Source organism: Acinonyx jubatus, chromosome B1, assembly GCF_027475565.1.
Source record: "Acinonyx jubatus isolate Ajub_Pintada_27869175 chromosome B1, VMU_Ajub_asm_v1.0, whole genome shotgun sequence".
In the NCBI taxonomy this organism is placed as follows: domain Eukaryota; kingdom Metazoa; phylum Chordata; class Mammalia; order Carnivora; family Felidae; genus Acinonyx; species Acinonyx jubatus.
In genome coordinates this window covers 140,799,710-140,820,568 of record NC_069382.1, presented here as the reverse complement: position 1 = coordinate 140,820,568, position 20,859 = coordinate 140,799,710, and the positions used below count along the sequence as shown (strand labels likewise).

At 38.3% G+C, this 20,859-nt stretch overlaps 1 protein-coding gene across 9 annotated transcripts in view; it reads left to right on the top strand.

Moving 5' to 3' along the window:
- The window catches only part of ART3 (ADP-ribosyltransferase 3 (inactive)), a 139,582-nt gene that overhangs the window by 88,081 nt on the left and 30,642 nt on the right, over nt 1–20,859 (top strand). For 8 of the 9 annotated variants that reach the window (XM_027058503.2, XM_053217234.1, XM_053217232.1 and 5 more), the window contains one exon: nt 17,728–17,805. In XM_027058503.2, coding sequence (XP_026914304.1) covers nt 17,737–17,805 — 69 coding nt within the window. In that variant the 5' untranslated portion in view covers nt 17,728–17,736. Of the gene's footprint in view, nt 1–16,437; nt 16,552–17,727; nt 17,806–20,859 lie in introns of those variants that run through there. The other variant, XM_027058497.2, reaches the window with a different exon arrangement.

Below are 20,859 nucleotides of genomic sequence, written 5' to 3'. Positions count from 1 at the left end.
GAAGACAAGCCATAGACTGAGAGAAAATATTTACAAAGACACATCTAATAAAGGATTGTTGTTCAAAATATATAAAGAACTCTTAGAAGTCAACAATAAGAAAACAAAAAACCTGATTAAAAAATGGGCCAAAGATCTTAAGATACTTCACCAAAGAAGATATATAGATGGCAAATAAGGTATATGAAAAGGTGCTCCACATCAGATGTCATCATGGAATGCCAATTAAAACAACAATGGGGATGCCTGGGTGGCTCAGTTGGTTAAGCTTCCGACTTCAGCTCAGGTCATGATCTCGCAGTTCATGGGTTCAAGCCTCACATTGGGCTCTGTGCTGACAGCACAGAGCCTGGAGTATAAGCCCTCTGAAATAATTAATGTTTAAGCTGTATGTATTACTTACATAAAAAATTTTAAGATAATATATACTTTTAAATAGATATATTTAGAAGAACGGTAATTATAAGCCAATATTCTTTAGAGGAAAACCAAATTATATATTTGTAAGAAAGAGACTATGCTTCTTATCAGGACTGTTCCTTTCTAACAATATAATGATACCCAAACTTCCTCATGTTAAATCTATTACCATCACCAGACAACATCATGAGGCCAGAAATTCTGTCTTAAAAATGTTAAGATTCCTCACCTGACTTAACCATAGCTCTCAATAAATATTTGTGAATTGTTTGTGTAAACCTTCTGTGCACTTAAGTTTCAGGTCACCCTACTGAAGCAGAGTGAGATATAAAGGTGTCACATTCACATGGCATTAGTTTCCATCCAGCACCTAGGAAAATGCCAGATAACTCAGTGCTTCCTACTTGCAAGTATTCCTATCACAGTAGTGAAGAAAATAAAGTTAATTTACAAGTATTATAACATTGACATTGAGCTCTGGTCTGGCCCATAGTAGACAACTCAAGATTTAGTGGGTTTTTTTTTTTATAGTAAATGAATAAATGAATGAATGACTGCCTTTGCAGAATTATATGGATACAGACAATTCCACTAAAGTCTGTCTTTAGAGTTGCCCATATAACCAGTCAGTCACTTAAGATTGGGCTCTTGTCTAGAGAAGAATTCTGATGTTGTTGACTCCTATGTGCTGTGTATTTGCATCTCCTTTTTAAGTCTCTGTTCCTAGATTTTTTATACTTCTCTTTTTAAGTACTTTGTGAATGCAAGGGATCCCCTAATTTTACTAATGTCCTATTTCAGTTTTTGGTTTTCTTTCTGACTTAGTGTTAACATTGTTCTCAGTAAGAAGTTTCAGTTACACTCCATTGTCCCAGAATTTGATTTGCAAGTTTGGAGTATTCTGAAAGGATGGACTGCAAGTGAGAATGATCATATGCCCTATTTCTTTTCCTCAGAGGTGGTCTGTTATCCAAGTCACTGATGGGTGTATGAGAAACCAAATCCTCAACAATTACCATTGGTCATTCATATTTGTTGAGTGGTGTCTGCCTAGAACATTTGGGGGTTATTTAATAAAATGATTCTCTAGTTTGCTTTTAAAATTTCTGCCACATTACTCTTAGTTCTTCTGTTTCTGTGGTGAATATTTATAGATTGGACTCTGCAGCTTTATTCCACAGAAAAGAGAATTGCTGACTTTGTGGTTCTTGTCTAGATTGCTTGACAAACCAGCCAAATTACCCAATTTAAATAATAACATAATAGATGACTAGATTTCAGTGTAGTAAAAAATTTGTAGGGTGAAATACAGGGCTGAAAAAGAGATTTGTAAGACCATCCAGGTTAGCTAAGAGTGGTCACAATTCACTAGGCTTTAGCCTCCATTCAGCATCAGCACATAGGAAAATACTCATGTGATGACTTAGCGCTTCCCATTTGCAAACACTTCTATTACAGTGGTGAAGAAAATAAAGTTAGTTTACAAATATTAGAGCACTAACGTTGAACTCCATGGTTTGGCATATAGTGTTTGTGAATTTGTGACTGAGTTTGTGTAACATGTTCCAATAGTACAAGATTGCTGAGTCATAGAGGGATATGGTTTCCAGTGGTAGTTCTAATTGTTCACTGAAGCCAAGATTATAAATCCAGGTGAGCAGAAATAGGACACCTTACCACTTTCGCTGAAAGTTCTTATTAATTTCTTCCCAAGGTAGTAGACACATTAGATCTAGTTGGAAAGACTAAATTGTTGCCTCTGGTAACTGAGGATTCTGATACTGTTCTGCTACTGTTTGTCCTGGAAATTTAAGCCTAGTGAGGCTACTGGCCTTCTTTACTCCCTCTTTCCATCCTTTTCTTTGTTCATTTCATAAATATTTATGAAGTGCTCACAGTGTGAAAGACGTAAGTATTATAGGAGATGCAAAGATATGCTGATGACATATATAATGAGGGACATATGAGAAGTTTCTGAAGTTACACTTCTTGCACTCTTACTTACTTGCACTCTTACTTACTTACTCCACACATATACATACACACTTTGAAATCATTGCCATAGAAACCCATTGTCCTTGATAAGAATGTGTTTCTCACTGTGGGAGAAAAAAAGTTGAGAATTAAAGCCTAGAGGCTTAAAATCTACCAAGAGAGTAGTGTCTCTAAATATTACACTGTAATCATTATATGTTGTATGTTATAGGGTAATATTCTGAATTATTTTTAAAATACTAGTAGATTCTATAAAGTTTGTTATCTCTGTATTCTGCTCAACTCATCTTTAAGATTAAGTCATTAATAGTAGTCCAAGAGAAGGAGTAAGTAGATAATGCCAGAAAAAGGAGGTTCATAGGATAGAGGAGGAAATAGCCTATTAAGAAGTACCCCTAACTAATATTGGGATTAGAAGAGTTGGTTCCCAAACAAAAAGAAAAGGAGTCAAGATTAGACTCCTGTGTCTTGGCTTCTCTGGACTGAAACCCTGGAAAAGGTTGATGTAGTTTAAGAAATAACGTGATAAGTTTCAAGGAATGCTTGAACAGCAGGGATTGCCTCTCTTTGAACAAGAGGCAGATGGTCTCTTTGGACCATTTTCAAGGTCTCTTAGAAAAGCACCAAGTCTAACATGGAACCACCTAAGCAGTAATTTGGAAACACCGAAGTAGCAGAATATGTTGAGAACAAAGATTCCTCTCCAGTTTTCTACAAAATCAAGGTTATTGTGATGGAATTCCTAATTCCTAGGTTTGCCTTTGGGCCTAGTTAAGGTAACAGCACAAACCAGTTATAATTTTCTGTAGGAAGATGCCCAACAAAGCCAAGGAAACTCATCTGTGGTAATAGATGAGTAATAATTTAAAGAATAATTTAAAGAAATAAATAATAATAAAAGAAATAAAGTAATAATTTAAAGAAATTAAAGAAAATGTTCTTTAGAATACTCAATGACAACTGGGCCCCCAAAGCAATAGAAAATACTTAGTACTGAACCAGATATTAAATGTCACCAGTGCTAGAGACCAGCCTAACCACTAGAGCTAGCAGAGAACAGACAACAGTTTCCCCTAACAGAAGAGTGCCAACAATGTAGAGGGGAAACCATATGCAACAAGGAAACCAAACCGTATTTCTCTGTATTGGAACTCAACTTAATTCACAAACCCTTGTGTCCACTAATGGTAGAAACGTTAATCTTACCAATTAAAATTTAGTCATTTATAAGTCGAAATAGTCTTCTTTGAGTAAATATTTAGTTCAATTTAGAATTTTTTCCTCCCCTTCTGTCCTTCCTAAGAGCAATTTAAAATCCTGCCATTGGAGGAAAGGTACTTGTTCTGGTGCTGACCTCTAGTGGTCACTGGCCTGCACTGAGGCATCTGATCCTGCTTGGTTTTCTTTGGATGATGGTAATTTGCTTTTACTGCTGTAATGCCCCAGCTTGGCCTCCACTCTCTAATACACATACATATACTTTGCATTATCTGATCACAACCCTGAGCTCCTTTCAGCCTCATCTATGGGCCATTACAATATTACAGATGCTTTCCAGTAGTAGTTTTCAAATTGGGATACAAATAACTCATGGGGTACCAAAGACATTCCAAGGAATATGAAAGAATTTATTTTTATTTTTAAAAAATGTTTATTAATTTTGAGAGAGAATCCCAAGCAGGCTCCATCCATGCTGTCAGTGCAGACCCAGTGTGGGGCTTGATCTTACATATGGTCAGATCATAACCTGAGCTGAAATCAAGAGTCAGATGCTTAACCGACTGAGCCACCCAGGTGCCCCTATTGTTGTCTATTTTTAAAAATCAGTTGCATTTAGGTATGATTTATACAAATTTATATATTGTAAGTGTACAATTCTCTGACTTTTGATAAATGTATATCATCAAGTAACCACTAAAACAATCATGATATAAAACATTTCTTTACCCCCCCAAAAGTTCTCTCATGCCCCTTGTAGTCTTCTCCCTCCATCCAGGTCCCTGGCAATCACAGATCTTTTTTTTTTTTTAATACAACTTATTGTCAAATTGGCTAACATACAGTGTGTAAAGTGTGCTCTTGGCTTTTGTGGTAGATTCCCATGGTTCAGCGCTTACATACAACACCCAGTGCTCATCCCAACAAGTGCCCTCCTCAATGCCCATCACCGATTTTCCCCTCTCCCCAGCCCTCATCCATGCTCAGTTTATTCTCTGTATTTAAGAGTCTCTTAAGGTTTGCCTCCCTCCCTCTCTATTTGTAACGATTTTTTTCCCTTCCCTTCCCCCATGATCTTCTGTTAAGTTTCTCAAGATCCACATGTGGGTGAAAACATATGATATCTGTCTTTTTCTGACTTATTTCGCTTAGCATAATACCTTCCAGTTCCATCCATGTTGCTGCAAGTGACATTATTTCATTCTTTCTCATTGCCAAGTAGTATTTCATTGTATATCTAAACCATATCTTCTTTATCCGTTCATCAGTTGAAGGACATTTAGGCTCTTTTCATAATTTGGCTATTGTTGAAAGCACTGCTAGAAACATTGCGGTACATGTGCCCCTATGAATCAGCCCTTCTGTATCCTTTGGATAAATTCCTAGTAGTGCTATTGCTGGGTCATAGGGTAATTCTGTTTTTATTTTTTTGAGGAACCTCCACACTGTTTTCCAGAGTGGCTGCACCAGTTTGCATTCCCACTGACAGTGCAAGAGGATTCCCATTTCTCCACATCCTCATCAGCATCTGTTGTTTCTCGACTTAATTTTAGCCACTCTGACCAGTATGAGGTGGTATCTGAATGTGGTTTTGATTTGTGTTTCCCTGATGATGAATGACATTGATCATCTTTTCATGTGTCTGTTGGCCATCTGGATGTCTTCTTTGGAGAAGTGTCTATTCATGTCTTTCCATTTCTTCACTGGATTATTTGTTTGGTGATTTCTTTATAGATTTTGGATACTAACTCTTTATCCTATATGTCATTCGCAAATATCTTTTCCCATTCCATCGGTTGCCTTTTAGTTTTGTTGATTGTTTCCTTTGCAGTGCAGAAGCTTTTTTTTTTTTTTTTTTTTTTTTTTTGATGAGATCCCAGTAGTTCATTTTTGCTTTTAATTCCCTTGTTTTGGAGATGTGTCAAGCAAGAAATTGCTGCAGCTGAGGTCAAGAGGTTGTTGCGTGTTTTCTTCTCTAGGGTTTTGATGGTTTCCTATCTCATATTAAGGTCTTTCATCCATTTTGAGTTTATTTTTGTATATGGTGTAAGAAAGTGGTACAGTTTCATTCTTCTGCTTGTTGCCGTCCAGTTCTTTCAGCACCATTTGCTAAGGAGACTTTTTTTCCATTGGATACTGTTTCCTGCTTTGTCAAACATTAGTTGGCCATACATTTGTGGGTCCAATTCTTGGTTCTCTATTCTATCCCACTGGTCTATTGTCTGTTTTTGTGCCAATACCATGCTGTCTTGATGATTACAGCTTTGTAGTAGAGGCTAAAGTCTGGGATTCTGATGCCTCCCTCTTTGGTTTTCTTTTCTTTTTTTTTTTTTTTAATGTTTATTCATATTAGAGACAGAGGGTGAGTGGGGGAGGGGCAGAGAGTGAAGGAGACACAGAATCTGAAGCAGGCTCCAGGTTCTGAGCTGTCAGCACAGAGCCTGATGCGGGGCTCAAACTCACAAACCGTGAGATCATGACATGAGCTAAAGTCGGATGCTTAACCAGCTGAGCCACACAGGGGCCCCTGGTTTTCTTTTTCAATATTGCTTTGGCTATTTGGGGTCTTTTGTGGTTCCATACAAATTTTAGGATTGTTTGTTCTAGCTTTGAGAAGAATGCCAGTGCAATTTTGATTGGGATTGCATTAATGTGTAGATTGCTTTGGGTAGTATTGACATTTGAATATTTATTCTTCCAATCCATGAGCATGGAATGTTTTCCCATTTCTATGTGTCTTCTTCAATTTCCTTCATAAGTTTTCTATAGTTTTCAGTATATGGATCTTTTACATCTTTGGTTAGGTTTATTCCTAGGTATTTTATGGTTCTTGATGCAGTTGTAAATGGGATCCATTTCTTGATTTGTCTTGCTTTTGCTTCATTATTGGTGTATAGAAATGTAACCAGTTTCTGTACATTGATTTTATACAACTTTGCTGTACAACTTTGCTGAATTAGTGTATCAGTTCTAGCAGCCTTTTGGTGGAGTCTTTCGGTTTTTTGATGTAGAATATCATGTCGTCCGCAAAAAAGTGAAAGTTTGGTTTCTTTGCCAATTTTGATGCCTTTCATTTCATTTTGTTGTGTGATTGCTGATGCTAGGACTTCCAACACTATGTTAAACAATGGTGGTGAGAGTGGACATCCCTATCGTGTTCCTGGTCTCGGGCAGAAAGCTCTCAGTTTTTTCCTATTGAGGATATTAGCTGTGGCTCATTATATATAAATGGCTTTTATGATGTTTAGGTATATTTCTTCTATCCCGACTTTCTTGAGGGTTTTTGTTATTAAGAAAGGATGCTGTATTTTGTCAAATGCTTTTTCTGCATCTATTGATAGGATCGTATGGTTCCCATCCTTTCTTTTATTAATGTGATAGGTCACATAGATTTGTGAATATTGAACCAGCCCTACAGCCCAGGGATGAATCCCACTTGATCATGGTGAATAATACTTTTTATATGCTGTTGAATTCGATTTGCTAGTATCTTGTTGAGAATTTTTGCATCCATGTTCATCAGGAATATTGGCCTGTAATTCTCCTTTTTTGGTGGGGTCTCTGTCTGGTTTGGGAATCAAGGTAATGCTGGCTTCATAGAATGAGTCTGGGACTTTTCCTTCCATTTCTGTTTTTTTGGAACAGCTTGAGAAGGATAGGTATTAACTCTGCTTTAAATGTCTGGTAGAATTCCCCTGGGAAGCCATCTGGCCCAGGACTCTAATTTGTTGAGAGATTTTTGGTAACTAATTCAATTTCTTCACTAGTTATGGGTCCCTTCAAATTTTCTATTTCTTCCCATTTGAGTTTTGGTAGCATGTGGGTGTCTAGGAATTTGTCCATTTCTTCCAGGTTGTCCAGTTTGTTGGCATATAATTTTTCATAGTATTTGCTGATAATTGCTTGCATTTCTGAGGGATTAGTTGTGATAAATCCATTTTCATTCGTGATTTTATCTATTTGGGTCCTCTCTCTTTTTGAGAAGTCTGGCTAGGGGTTTATCAGTTTTGTTTATTTTTTCAAAACACCAGCTCTTAGTTTCATTGATCTGTGTTTTTGGATTCTATATTGTTTATTTCTGCTCTGATCTTTATTTCTCTTCTTCTGCTGGCCTTGAGGTTTCTTTGTTGTTCTGTTTCTAGTTCCTTTAGGTGTGCTGTTAGATTTTATATTTGGGATTTTTCTTGTTTCTTGAGATAGGCCTGGATTGCAAGGTATTTTCGTCTTAGGACTGCCTTTGCTGCATCCCATTGGGTTTTGGGCTGTTGTGTTTTCATTTTAATTTGTTTCCTATATTCTTTAATTTCTTCTTTAATTGCCTGGTTGACCCATTCATTCTTTAGTAGGGTGTTCTTTCCAAACTTTTTCCTGTGGTTGATTTCAAGTTTCATAGCGTTGTGATCTGAAAATGTGCATGGTATGATCTCAGTTCTTTTATATTTATTGAGGGATGTTTTGTGACCTAGTATGTGATCTATCTTGGAGAATGTTCCATGTGCGCTTGAGAAGAATGTATATTCTGCTTTAGGATGAAAATATATCTGAATATATCTGTCAAGTCCATCTGGTCCAGTGTATCATTCAGGGCCATTGTTTCTTTATTTACTATATAGATGATCTGTTTATTGCTGTAAGTAGAGTATTAAAGTCCCCTGCAATTACCACATTTTTCCCAATAAGATTGCGTATGTTATTAATTGTTTTATATATTTGGGTGCTCTTGAACTCGGTTCATAGACATTTATAATTGTTAGCTCTTCTTGATGGATAGATCCTGTAATTATGATATAATGCCCTTTTTCATCTCTTGTTACAGCCTTTAGTTTGTCTGATATAAGTATGGCTACTCTAGGTTACTTGTGACTTCCAGTAGCATCATGGATCTCCATCCCCTCACTTTGCAATCTGAAGGTGTCCTCAGGTCTAAAATGGGTCTTTTGTGGACAGCAAATAGATGGGTCTTGTTTTTTAATCCATTCTGATACCCTGTGTCTTTTGATTGGAGCATTTTGTCCATTTACATTCAGTGTTCTTATTGAAAGATATGGATTTAGAGTCATTGTGTTATCTGTAGGTTTCATGCTTGCAGTGGTGTCTTTGGTCCTTTGTGGTCTTTGCAACATTACACTCACAGAGTCCCCCTTAGGATCTCTTGTAGGACTGGTTTAGTGGTGATGAACTCCTTCAGGTTTTTTGTTTGTTTGTTTGTTTGTTTGTTTTGTCTAGGAAAACCTTTATCTCTCCTCCTTTCTGAATGACAGGCTTGCTGGATAAAGGATTCTTGGCTGCGTATTTTTCCTATTCAGCACATTGAAAATTTCTTGCCACTCCTTTCTGGCCTGCCAAGTTTCAGTAGATAGGTCTGCTACTACCCTTATGTGTCTACCCTTGTAGGTTAAGGCCCATTTGTCGCTAGCTGCTTTTAGAATTCTCTCTTTATCTTTGTATTTTGCCAGTTTCACTATGATATGTCATGTAGAAGGTCAATTCCTGTTACATCTGAAGGGAGTTTTCTGTGCCTCCTGGATTTCAATGTCTGTTTCCTTCCCCAGATTGGGGAAGTTCTCAGCTATGATTTGTTCAAGTACACCTTCCACCCCTTTCTTTCTCTCTTCTTCTTCTTACTGGAACTCCTATGATACGGATATTATTACATTTCATTGAATCACTTAGTTCTCTAATTATTCCCTTGTGGTCCAGAATTTTTTTTCTCTCTCTTTTTCTCAGCTTCATCTTTTTCCATAATTTTATCTTCTGTTTCACTTATTCTCCCTGCTTCCTCTTCAGTCCTCACTGTTACTGCCTCTAGTTTATTTTGCACCTCATTTACAACATTTTTTAATTTCATCATGACTATTTTTTTAGTTCCTTGATCTCTGAAGCAGTAGATTCTCTGCTGTCTTATATGCTTTTTTCCAAGCCCAATGGTTAATCTTATGACTATTATTCTAAATTCTTGTTCAGTTATATTGTGTATATCTGTTTTGATCAATTTTTTAGCTGTCATTTCTTCCTGGAGTTTCTTTTGAGGAGAATTCTTCTGTTTCATTGTTTGGGCTAGTTTTCTGTCCTTTATGTGATTTAAAAGCTTGTTATGTGTCCTGCACCTGCAAGCACTACTGTATTAAAGAGGGATTATACACTGTCCAGGGCCTGGCCCTTCAAGAGGTGTTTTTTGGCATGCGTTACTTGCTCTCTGTTGTTGTTTTTTGGAGTTGTTACTTGCTCTCTGTTGGTTTATTTCCCTACTCCTAGTGATGTTTTGGACCCTCAACCAGGTGTGCTTTGATTTGTTCATAGAAGTAGCCCTGGAAAAGAAAACAAACACACAAACAAAAACACCAGCTACAGCAAAACAATGGTGTAGGGGCGTGGTTGATGGAAGAGGCCATACAAAGAGAGAAATGACAGGGGTGGGGAAAAAGAAATGAAAATTCACCAGGCAGAGAAACCAAATGGCTTAATCCAGAGTGAGAGAGAGGAAAATAAAGAAGGAGATATAGAACAGGTGTAAATAAAGAGAATAGATTAAATATGTCTGCTTAAACAAACCAACAACCAGAATAACCAGAGTAGAGGAGGGAAGAAATAAGGAGAATAGGAAGAAGGGGTGGGGAACTAAATATATATAATGTATATATAGTATATATGTGTATATATAATATGTATATATATAGAACATGAATTGTCCAACACTTAAATCAGGAAATGCAAAACCTCTGGGTGCCTTGGAACTGGCGGCCACACTGGTCTGGAGGAGGGGCTGTCTGGTTCATCAGCATCGATCCCATTCCTGTAGATATGCAGGTACCAGGCACGGAGGGGTGTGGTTTGTTGTAGGTGGGTCCCACCTTCACTGTGGGCCCACCTTCTGTTCCCTGAAGCCCTGCCTTGTTGGTGAGGGGGAGAAAAGTGGCCATACCCAGTCTCTCTTCTATGGACCAGGTGTCCCAATCCACTGTGTTCAGGCCATCCTTGCAATGCTTCAGGCATGAACCAGGTGGTCTGTCCCGCTCTGACGACTTCCTTGCTTCCCTGGCACTCAGCTGGGATTTAAACCCTGATGTCTTACAGATTCCTGCTCCATGAGTCCTGGTTTTGGGGAAATGCACTCCGTGCCACTGATCTATGGCCTCTGGCTGGTGGGAGCAGGCAGTGTTTGTCCTCCAAATGGTTATATACCTTCTTCCCACAGCACTCCAGGTTGGGGATTGCTTTCTCCCACTATGGACTGCACCTCTGAACTAGTTAGTCCTGGGCTCCTCTCCTCCCCAGGTGCTTGAACAGGGCAGTTGGCCCCAGTCCAGAGAAAGCCCCACAGTTAGAGATTGATCCGTGGTCCTGGTCCATGGTTTTTCTCTCATCCAGATACAGTCCTGTGCTTCCCCAGCCTCTCTTTCTCTTCCTTTTGTCTCTCCCCAGAAGGGGTCCCTTCCATCTGTGCCTATCTGGCGTGTTTTAACCCTTCCATTCTGCAGTCACACAGCTATGGCCTGCCAAGTTGTCCCCATGGGCCCCTGGAGACATCTTTGTCAGTCTGCAGCCTGGACTCTTGGAATTCAAAGTCCTTTGGCCTCCATACTGCTGTGTTTGAGGGACAAGGGAACCTACTTCTCTGCCTTGTTGGATCTCCCCCACAGATCTGCTTTTTGTCACAACAGTTTTGCCTTTTCTAGAATGTCATTTAAATATTTTCATACCATATATAGTCTGGTCATACCATATAGTCATACCATATAGTCATACCATATAGTCAGTTTGGTAACTGACTTCTTAGCATAATGCTTTTGAGATTCATCTTTGTTGTTGCATATATCAACAAGTCATGCCTTTTTAAAAAACAGCTTTATCGAGATGTAATTCAGATACCATACAACTCATCTGTTTAGAATATACAATTTAATGGTTTTGAGTATATTCACAGAATTGTGCAGCCATCACTGCAGTTTTAGAACTATAGATTAATGCAACAATGTGAATGGATTTCAAAGTATTGTGCTAATCCTTTGGACTCATGGAGCAGGAATCTGTAAGACATCAGGGTTTAAATCCCAGCTGAGTGCCAGGGAAGCGTGGGAGTGGTTGGAGTGGGACAGACCACCTGGTTCACGCCTGAAGCATTGCAAGGATGGCCTGAACACAGTGGCTTGGGACACATGGTCCATAGAAGAGAGACTGGGTATGGCCATTTTTCTCTCCCTCACCAACAAGGTGGGGCTTCAGGGAACAGTAGGCAGGCCCACAGTGGAGGTGGGACCCACCTACAACAAACCACGCCCCTCAGCACTTGGTACCTGCGTATCTACAGAAGCAGGATTGATGCTGATTGAACCAGACAGCCCCTCCTCCAGACCAGTGTGGCCACCAGTTCCAAGGCACCCAGTCAGTCACACCCTGACTACCATTACTGTCACTATCCTGGTTCAAACCACTGTAATCTCTGCTTTCATTATTATAATAACCTGCAAGCTGCTCTTCCTACTTCATCCCTACAGACTCTTCTCCCCATAACAGCCAGAGTGAGCCTCTTGAAAAATAAGTGAGATCATGTCATACCTCTGCTCAAACTTTTTCTCCCTTCCATTTAGCATAAAAGCCAGCATTTTTACAATGGCCTGCAAAGGTTTATATGATCTTTCTACAACCACCCCCCCTTACCTCTGTGACCTTATTATCTCCTACCACTCTGTGGTTACCTATTCTGATGTTCCATATTGACCTTTTGTATTTCCTCTGCCTGACTGCTCTTCCACCATAGTCTTCGTAGCTGACTGCCATACCTTCTCCAAATCTTTGCCCACATATTACCTTTTCAGTGAGTCCTCCCTAATAATTGAATTTAAATTGTAAACTCTTCATGTACTCCCAGTCTCCCTTGTAATACTTTTAAAAAACAGTAGTACTTAATATATTCTAACATACTCATATAATTTGCTTGTTTTGTTATTTGACTCCCTTCTGCCACAAGAATATAAACTTGACAAGAGCAAGGTGTTTATTTATTTTGTTCATTGATCTACCCCCTGTATCTCAGTGCCTGGAACATTGTGAGGACTTCTGGGGAGGTGCAGAGATAGCAGACTAAAACACACACCTAGTGTTTCTGAGAAAGACCTGTTTGTCCAGGAGCTTTGGACTGAGGGGCAGGCTTTCGGTTTGGCACACATGGGCGGGGTGTGCTCCATAACCGCTCTTAGAGAACAGTGGCCAATAGATGCATTCTTTGTTCTCTCCCTTGTTCCAGCTTTCCAGTATCTTCTATAAAGGAGCTTACATTACTCTCTGGTGCCCTGATTTTTGCTACCAGGGGATGCCTCTACATCACCTAGGTTTGGTGGTGGCATTCCCTAGGGCCCATGAGACTATACCTTACAGAGATAGAGTTCTTTTTAAAAAAAAATTTTTTTTTAACGTTTTTATTTATTTTTGAGACAGAGACAGAGCATGAACGGGGGAGGGGCAGAGAGAGAGGGAGACACAGAATCGGAAGCAGGCTCCAGGCTCTGAGCCATCAGCCCAGAGCCCGACGCGGGGCTTGAACTCACGGACCGTGAGATCTTGACCTGAGCTGAAGTCGGACGCTTAACCGACTGAGCCACCCAGGCGCCCCCAGAGATAGAGTTCTTAAATAGCTACTGCCCCACGGACTACCACAGCAAGAGGCAAGTCTTTCTGTGAGAGAGGCTTATTAGCTTACATATATGGTAAATTAAATTATGATAAAGGCACCAAGAATATACAGTGGGGAAAGGACAGTATCTTTAATAGATGGTGTTGGGAAAACTGGATAGCCACATGCAAAAGAATGAAACTGGACCACTTTCTTAGACCATACACAAAAATGCACTGAAAATGGTTTAAAGACTTAAATGTAAGAAAATAAACCATAAAAACTCTGGAAGAAAACCTCGGGAATAAGCTCCTTGATATCGATCTTGGCAGTAAATTTTGGATTTGAGACCAAAAGCAAAGGCAACGAAAGCAAAAGTCCACAATTGGGACTACCTCAAACTAAAAAGTTTCTGCACAGCAAAAGAAACTATTAACAAAAATGAAAAGGCAATGTACTAAATGGGAGAGAATATTTGCAAATCATGTATGTGATAAGGGGTTAATATCCAAAATATATTTAAAAAACTCCTACAACTCAACAGTAAAAAAATAAACAGTTTTAAAAATGAGCAGAGGTTCTGAACATACATTTTTCCAAAGGAGACATACAGAAGGCCAACAGGTAAATGAAAAGACCATCAAAGTCCCTAATCATCAGGGAAATTCAAGTAAAAACCACAGTGAGCTATTGCCTCACATTTGTTAGAATGGCTACAGTCAGAAAGAAGAAAGGGGTCAGGCTACAGGGGGAAAAAAAGAAACATGAAATGTTGGAAAGGATGTGAAAAAAAGAGATCTCTGTGTACTGTTGGTGGTAAGTATATATTGGAGCAGCCACTACGAAAAACAATATGGAGTTCTTCAAAAAACTGAAAATAGAACTATCATATGATCTAGCAATTTCACTTCTGGATATTTATATGAAGAAAACAAAACACTAACTTGGAAAGATACATAGGCACCCCCATGTCATTATAGCATTATTTACAGTAGCCAGGATATGGAAACAAACTATGTGTCCAACAACAGATGAATGGATAGAGAAATTGTGTGTGTGTATACATACACATACATATATACACCTATGTAAATAAAATGGGATATCATCAGCCATTGAAAAGAATGAAACCTGGCCATTTGTGAGAACATGGATAGACCTTGAGGACACTATGCTAGGTGAAATAAGTCAAAGACAAATATCTTATGATCTCACTTATATGTGGAATCTAAAAAAACAAAAAAAACCCACCACAAAACAAAACTAAAAAAACCAAGCTCCCTGATACAGAGAACAGATAGGTAGTTTCCAGAGTTGAGGATTGGGAGTGGTGGGCGAAATGGGTGAAGGGAGTCAAAGGTGCAAGTTTCCAGTTATAAAATAAATGTCCTAGGGATGTAATTTACAGCATGGTGATTGTAGGTAATACTGTATTGCATATTTGAAAGTTGTTGAGAGAGTAAGGCTTAAAAGTTACCGCATACACAAAAATTTATAACTGTATGGTAACATATTAACTAGACTTATCATTTTGTAATATATACAAATATCAAAACATTATGTTGTTATACTTAAATCTAATATATCGTATGTTAATTATATCTTAATTTTAAAAAGGTAATAACTGGAATAAAATAGGAGTGGAGCAAAACCGTATTGGGCATAAACAAGGCCAGTCCTGCCTTGAACTTCCTGTGGTGTTTGTTATGTTCTTTTTGGTGAACTTTGTCTTTTGTGTGATATGTAGATGAATCTGGAAGGTTTCAGCTTCAAAGACAGGAAAACTCCACTACTGCATTTCCCATAGGCTCACATGCCTGAGACTTAAAACAGTGTCAGTGTGAACATAATGCTTGAAACGTGTACAAACCCTCTTTTTTCCTTCTGACCAAACTTTTTTCTTTAATGATGTTATTGCTGGGAGTCCATTCAATGTATTAAATTGTATCTTAAATTGCTTAGGCAGTGGGGTGGGAAGAGGTTAGAGGTTTTGAAGGCTGAAGATTAGAGATGGGTTTTGTAAAAATGGGTGCACTTTATTTAAAATGTTTACTTGAGTAATAATATATGTATACATGTATACGTACAGAGGAAAATACACATAAATGTATAGCTTAGTAATTTTCACAAACTGAATATATCAGCATAGTCAACACCCAGAACTAAAACCAGCATCCTAAATGCTCTCCTTGTTCCTCTTCAAGTTAATACCTCCTACTCAGAGTAACCGTATTCTGACTCTAATGCTATAGATGTGTTTTGCTTGATTTTGTTACTCTGTATGAATTAAGTCATACAGTCACTTAAATGCATAAATGTTAAGATTTATCCACATTTCTTACATATGGTTAGAGTTTATTCATTTTCAGTGCTATACAAAATACCATTGTATGAAATATAACGATGTATCCATTCTACTGTTGTTAGCCATTTGGATGGTTTCCAGGTTGGGGCCATTATACATAGTGTACTATCCCAATACATTCTTTTAATGTATTTTGATTTATATATATGCATTAATTTCCTAGGACATTTCACAGTTTTTTATCTATAGTCCATAAACTCTAAGTGTTCTTTGGCGTTACAGTCAATATATTTACTATGTGTACCATACTCAAATGAGAGCTACAGTTCCAAGTATTACCAAATCCTTCCCTTCTTGGTGTTCTCACTAGACTTTTTCTAAAATTCACTTAGGTTTTTAACATGTATTTTGGTTAAGTTTGCATATTAATGTGTTTTATCGCATCGTGAGTACTTTTTAGTACTTTGTTTTACGTGCTTGTGTATCCCAGCAGCTGGCACAGTATCTGAAAAATAGTAAGCTGGGTGAGTGAATGGTGATAGTCATCATTATTGCCAGAGATTAACACAGCAACTTCCCCTAGTTATGTGAACCATCTTGCTAGGGTAAAATCCTTGCTTTAGTTCGACATCTCAGAGTCAAAGGGTTAGGAATGGGAGGTGATCACACTCTCAGAAGCCTACAGTAGGGTTCAGAACTGAACATGGTGTGTGGTTAGAGGGAATTGCTGTGGCTTTACAAGCCTCTTGGAGATTTCATGTGTTAACAGCAGTGATTCCAAAGGATAGTGTGGGGGCCAGATATAAATAGCAGGACACAAATGGGGTAATGTGCCACTGCCAGGCTACTGCTGGGGGTGTTTATAAAAAGAAAAGTATTCCCTTCTCAGCTCTCACTGTCAACAACCTCCTATCCTGAAGACACGCTTACCACAACTGAAAGAGTGGGGAAACAGTTTGAGACCTAGCATCATTTAAACTTCCTCCACAGGCAGAAAAGCCAGGTAAACATTTTGACTTATTTACACTCAAACTACGGAAGTAAAGAATTTTCAAGAAAACCCTAATTCAGAGCTTGCTTGGCACGTACTGCCTCATGACAATTATCTATCAAGTATTATATTTTGAATCATTTTTAGAAAGTGAAGTTTAACACAAAAGTGACATTTTGGTAGTATATGTTAGTATCTCTAGTGAAAGAAGCTGCTCCTGAATAAAAATAAAAATAGGAATGTGGGGCCAAAGGGAAGACTTTCCTTTCCCCCGTGCTTTTCATTCCCATTTGCAGATGCCAGAATATGGTGAATGGTAGGATAAAATAGAGGTCTCGGTTCAGTTCCAGTAATGTCAACTTTGTTGTAGGTATGTGGAAGGAACTGTAGACCGACCTTTAATTGACTCATTTAATGGCTGTGAGAGAGCTTCAGCTCTTGAGGGCCTCTTACCCTCCTGTTTACCCCCTTTCAGTCTCATAAACATCGGGACAAGGATTGGGCATATGGCCAATAGAGTTGTATAATCTTATTAGAATTGTTGCTTACCAAGTTTTTTCTTATTTTCATTCCCACCATCAGAAATGTATGCAAGACACTTGTTTTATCCTTGAGCTTCTTTTGAATGTAAATATTTGGGGGAAGGAGGACCCCTTGGTAACTCTCTAGTTTGTACCACTACTGGGCTCATCATGCCTTCCATCCTACCCAAATATGTGTGACTTGGCTTGCAAAGACGTTAAGAGAATGCATGATGTGCATGGACAGTAACTACTGGAGACCTTTTGGAAACTGGGAACTTGGAGATCACCAATCTAAAATGGTGATTTTTAGTTTATATTATTTCTTGTGTATGCTGAGGAGAAACTGAGAGACAGGAAGAAATTATGACTACCAGTGACTGACTATGGTAGAAGAGACAACATGACTGGAAATGGATAGATTTAATTTTGAGCAAATTGCTAAAGTTCTTGGAGCTTTTGCTTCCTCATCTGTAGAATGAGAGTGTTAGACCACCAGACAAATTATAATGGCCCTTACATCCATTGGAAACTTACTGATGATCACTTCCTGACCATCATGATACTCTCACCGCGAATGAAAATATATATAGTGTGTCATCCTGCTGTACATACCTAAACCTCTTTTTTAAGACAACTAAATTGGAATTTCTCCCTTTTAATTTAGAAGAGAAAAATGAAGACAGGACATTTTGATATGGTCACCATGCTGCTGGCAGCGGTGATTCTAATGGACATTTTCCAGGTAATGTTTGGAATGGGAAGTATGTGGTCATTGGAATGGGAACTCTTGATATAATGTTGCCTGAGGCATCCATGTGGGTTGATGATGGAAATGAGAGCGGATAGAATAGGTAAACTTGTTTTTTACAAGTAGCTTTTATTTTTTCATTTTACACTTTGATACAGGCTGAATGTAGAAAGTTGAAAAAATTAAAATGAAGCAAACAGAGGAAACTGAAAATCATCCACAGTCCCTCTACTCAGAGGAAAAGAGTCTTAATCTGTTGGTGTATAGTCTTCTTGGTTTTTTTTCTGTGTGTGTGTGTGTGTGTGTGTGTGTGTGTGTGTGTGTGTGTAATTTAGAAAAATGGGTTCACAGTGTGCATACTGTTTTTTTTGCTTTTTAAGTTACTACTGTGCTACAAATGTCTTTGTCATTAAATATTCTTAAAATATGTATTTGGTTCAAATAAGACGACAGTGCAGTGTTTGGTTATGTGTATTTTATTGAACTACGTAATGACCATTTTCTCACATCTAGTGTTCTTTTTTTCTGATAGTACTTTCATGATTTTATTTTTTGCAGTTGAATCTTCAAGCATTCTGTAACATATTTTTATGTATATATGAGACTGATATCTCATTTGATTTCTTTCCCCACCATGCTTGCTTCACATCGCTACTGAATACCTAATGATTTGAAGTCTTTTCTTTAAAATATGTTAAATTATTAAAATGTTATTTTTGAATTTAATATTCTGATCCCTTGTCTGTGGAATCATTGTATATTCTGTTGCCTGTGCTTCAGTATGATTTTTTAAATTGAGGAATAATTCACATGTCATTAAAAAAGCACACTTTTAAAGTGCATAATATATGGTGGTTTTCGTAAATTCACTATGTTGTACAATGATCACCATTATCTCATTACAGAACATTCCCATCACCCCAAAAAGAAGCCCTGTAGCTATTAGCAGTCAGTCCCAATTCCCTCTTCCCAGCATCCACTGGCAGCCATTAATCTACTTTCTGTTTCTTTGGATTTGCCTATTCTGAAAATTTAACCTGAATGGAATCATGCAGTATCTGGCCCTTTGTGGGGCTTCTTTCACCTAGTATATTGTTTTCAAGGTTCATTCATGTTGTAGCATATACTAGACTTCATTACTTTTTAGAGCTGAATTATTCCATTGTGTGATTATGCCACATTTTGTTTCTCCATTTATATATTGATGGACATTTGGGTTCTCACTTTTTGGCTTTTATGAATGAATAATTCTGCTCTGAATTTTCATGAACTTTCATGTGAACATGTTTTCAGTTCTCTTGGATATATACCTGTGAGTAAAATTTCTGGGTCATATGGTAACTTTATGGGGTTTTTTTGTTTGTTTGTTTTAATTTTTTTTTAACGTTTATTTATTTTTGAGACAGAGAGCATGAACGGGGGAGGGTCAGAGAGAGGGAGACACAGAATCTGAAACAGGCTCCAGGCTCTGAGCTGTCAGCACAGAGCCTGACGCAGGGCTCAAACTCACGGACCGTGAGATTATGACCTGAGCCGAAGTCGGCCGCTTAACCGACTGAGCCACCCAGGTGCCCCGGTAACTTTATGTTTTAATATTTGAGAACTGCCAAACTGTTTTCCACTGTGGCTGCACTATTTTATATTCCTACCAGCAATGTATGAGGGTTCAGTTTCTCTACATCTTTGCCAACATTAATTCCCTCCCCCCCCCCATTATTATGGCCATTCTAATGGATGTGAAGTGGTATCTCCCTGGGGTTTTGCTATGCATTTTTAACATTGTGTTGTAACATAATTTTCATGTGTGTTCTGCGAATGTTCTGTAATTTGTTTAACCAATTTCTTTTTGTGAACATTCAGGCCATTTCCACATTTTTAATAATATTTTTGTAGGAAATTTGAGGTAATTAAATTTCCTTAGTTTGGGATTTTGTTTCAGTGGATGAATCAGAGGAAGAAAATATAATCAGTGTGTTCATGTAGCCTTTTGGACATGTCCATTCAGTTGTCCCTGAATGGTGGTGGCACTTGTGAACTTTTTCACTGCTCAAGGCACTCACTGTACAGAACACACAATCAACTGTGGCCTTGGGCCAGAAAGACTGGATGTCTAAAATTAAACCTGTGGAGACTGGTTAGAGGCATGCGGAAAAGACTGGAACATACTGGATATGATATGATGTGCCTCTGATATGATGTGAGGAATGTGGGAAGTCATTTCATGGTGTGCTGTCTTATAATATGTTAAGTCTTGAAGATAAATCAGGCATCGGTGCCCAAGATACCTTGTGGTACGTTCTGTGCTGCAGAGAAAAGTACCTTTCTTGGGTAGGAGATGGCAGTGATTTGATCTCCTGTAGCTCAAATTCCCACATCAGGAAACTGACCTACAGACCCAGGAGTTTAGGGGTCTCAAGGACTTCCCCAGAAGAATATTTTGTAGCTGGTAATAAAGACAGTTTCTGATGCTAGCACAGTCTCTTCATTTGTAAAGTGGTGTTATGAATTGTCTATCCTTTCATAAGAGTTGTTACAAGCAGAAAATTAAAGTCTTCTGAAAGAGCTGCGTCAATGTCAGTGGTTTTTATCACTGGAAACAGGACATTTTGTTTAAAAGGACAGATTCTGGGGCCAGATTTCCTGGCTTCAAATCTCAATTTCAGACAGGTTAATCTGTCTTACTTTCCTCCTCCTTAAGAAGGGACTATAACAGTACCTACCTCACAGGGTTGCCATGAAGATTAAATGAGTTCATTAATATACATGAACACTTCGTGATTGGCATATAGAAAACACTCTGGAGAAGTTTGTTAGGTCTTAGTGATGGAGTGATTCCAGAGGGTGACTGGGAGGAGGATACCTGGGAAAACTAAAAAATGAATAGATGGTTCTGTGTACGGACCAGGTTGTTGTTGGTGGTTGTAGTCAGTAAGATTATAAGTTTGGTCTTAGACTATTAACATTTGAAGGGTCTTTGAGCAATTCAAGTGGAATTACTAAGTAGGCAGTTGATAATACAGGTTTGGCATTTACAAGGACAGGTCAGAG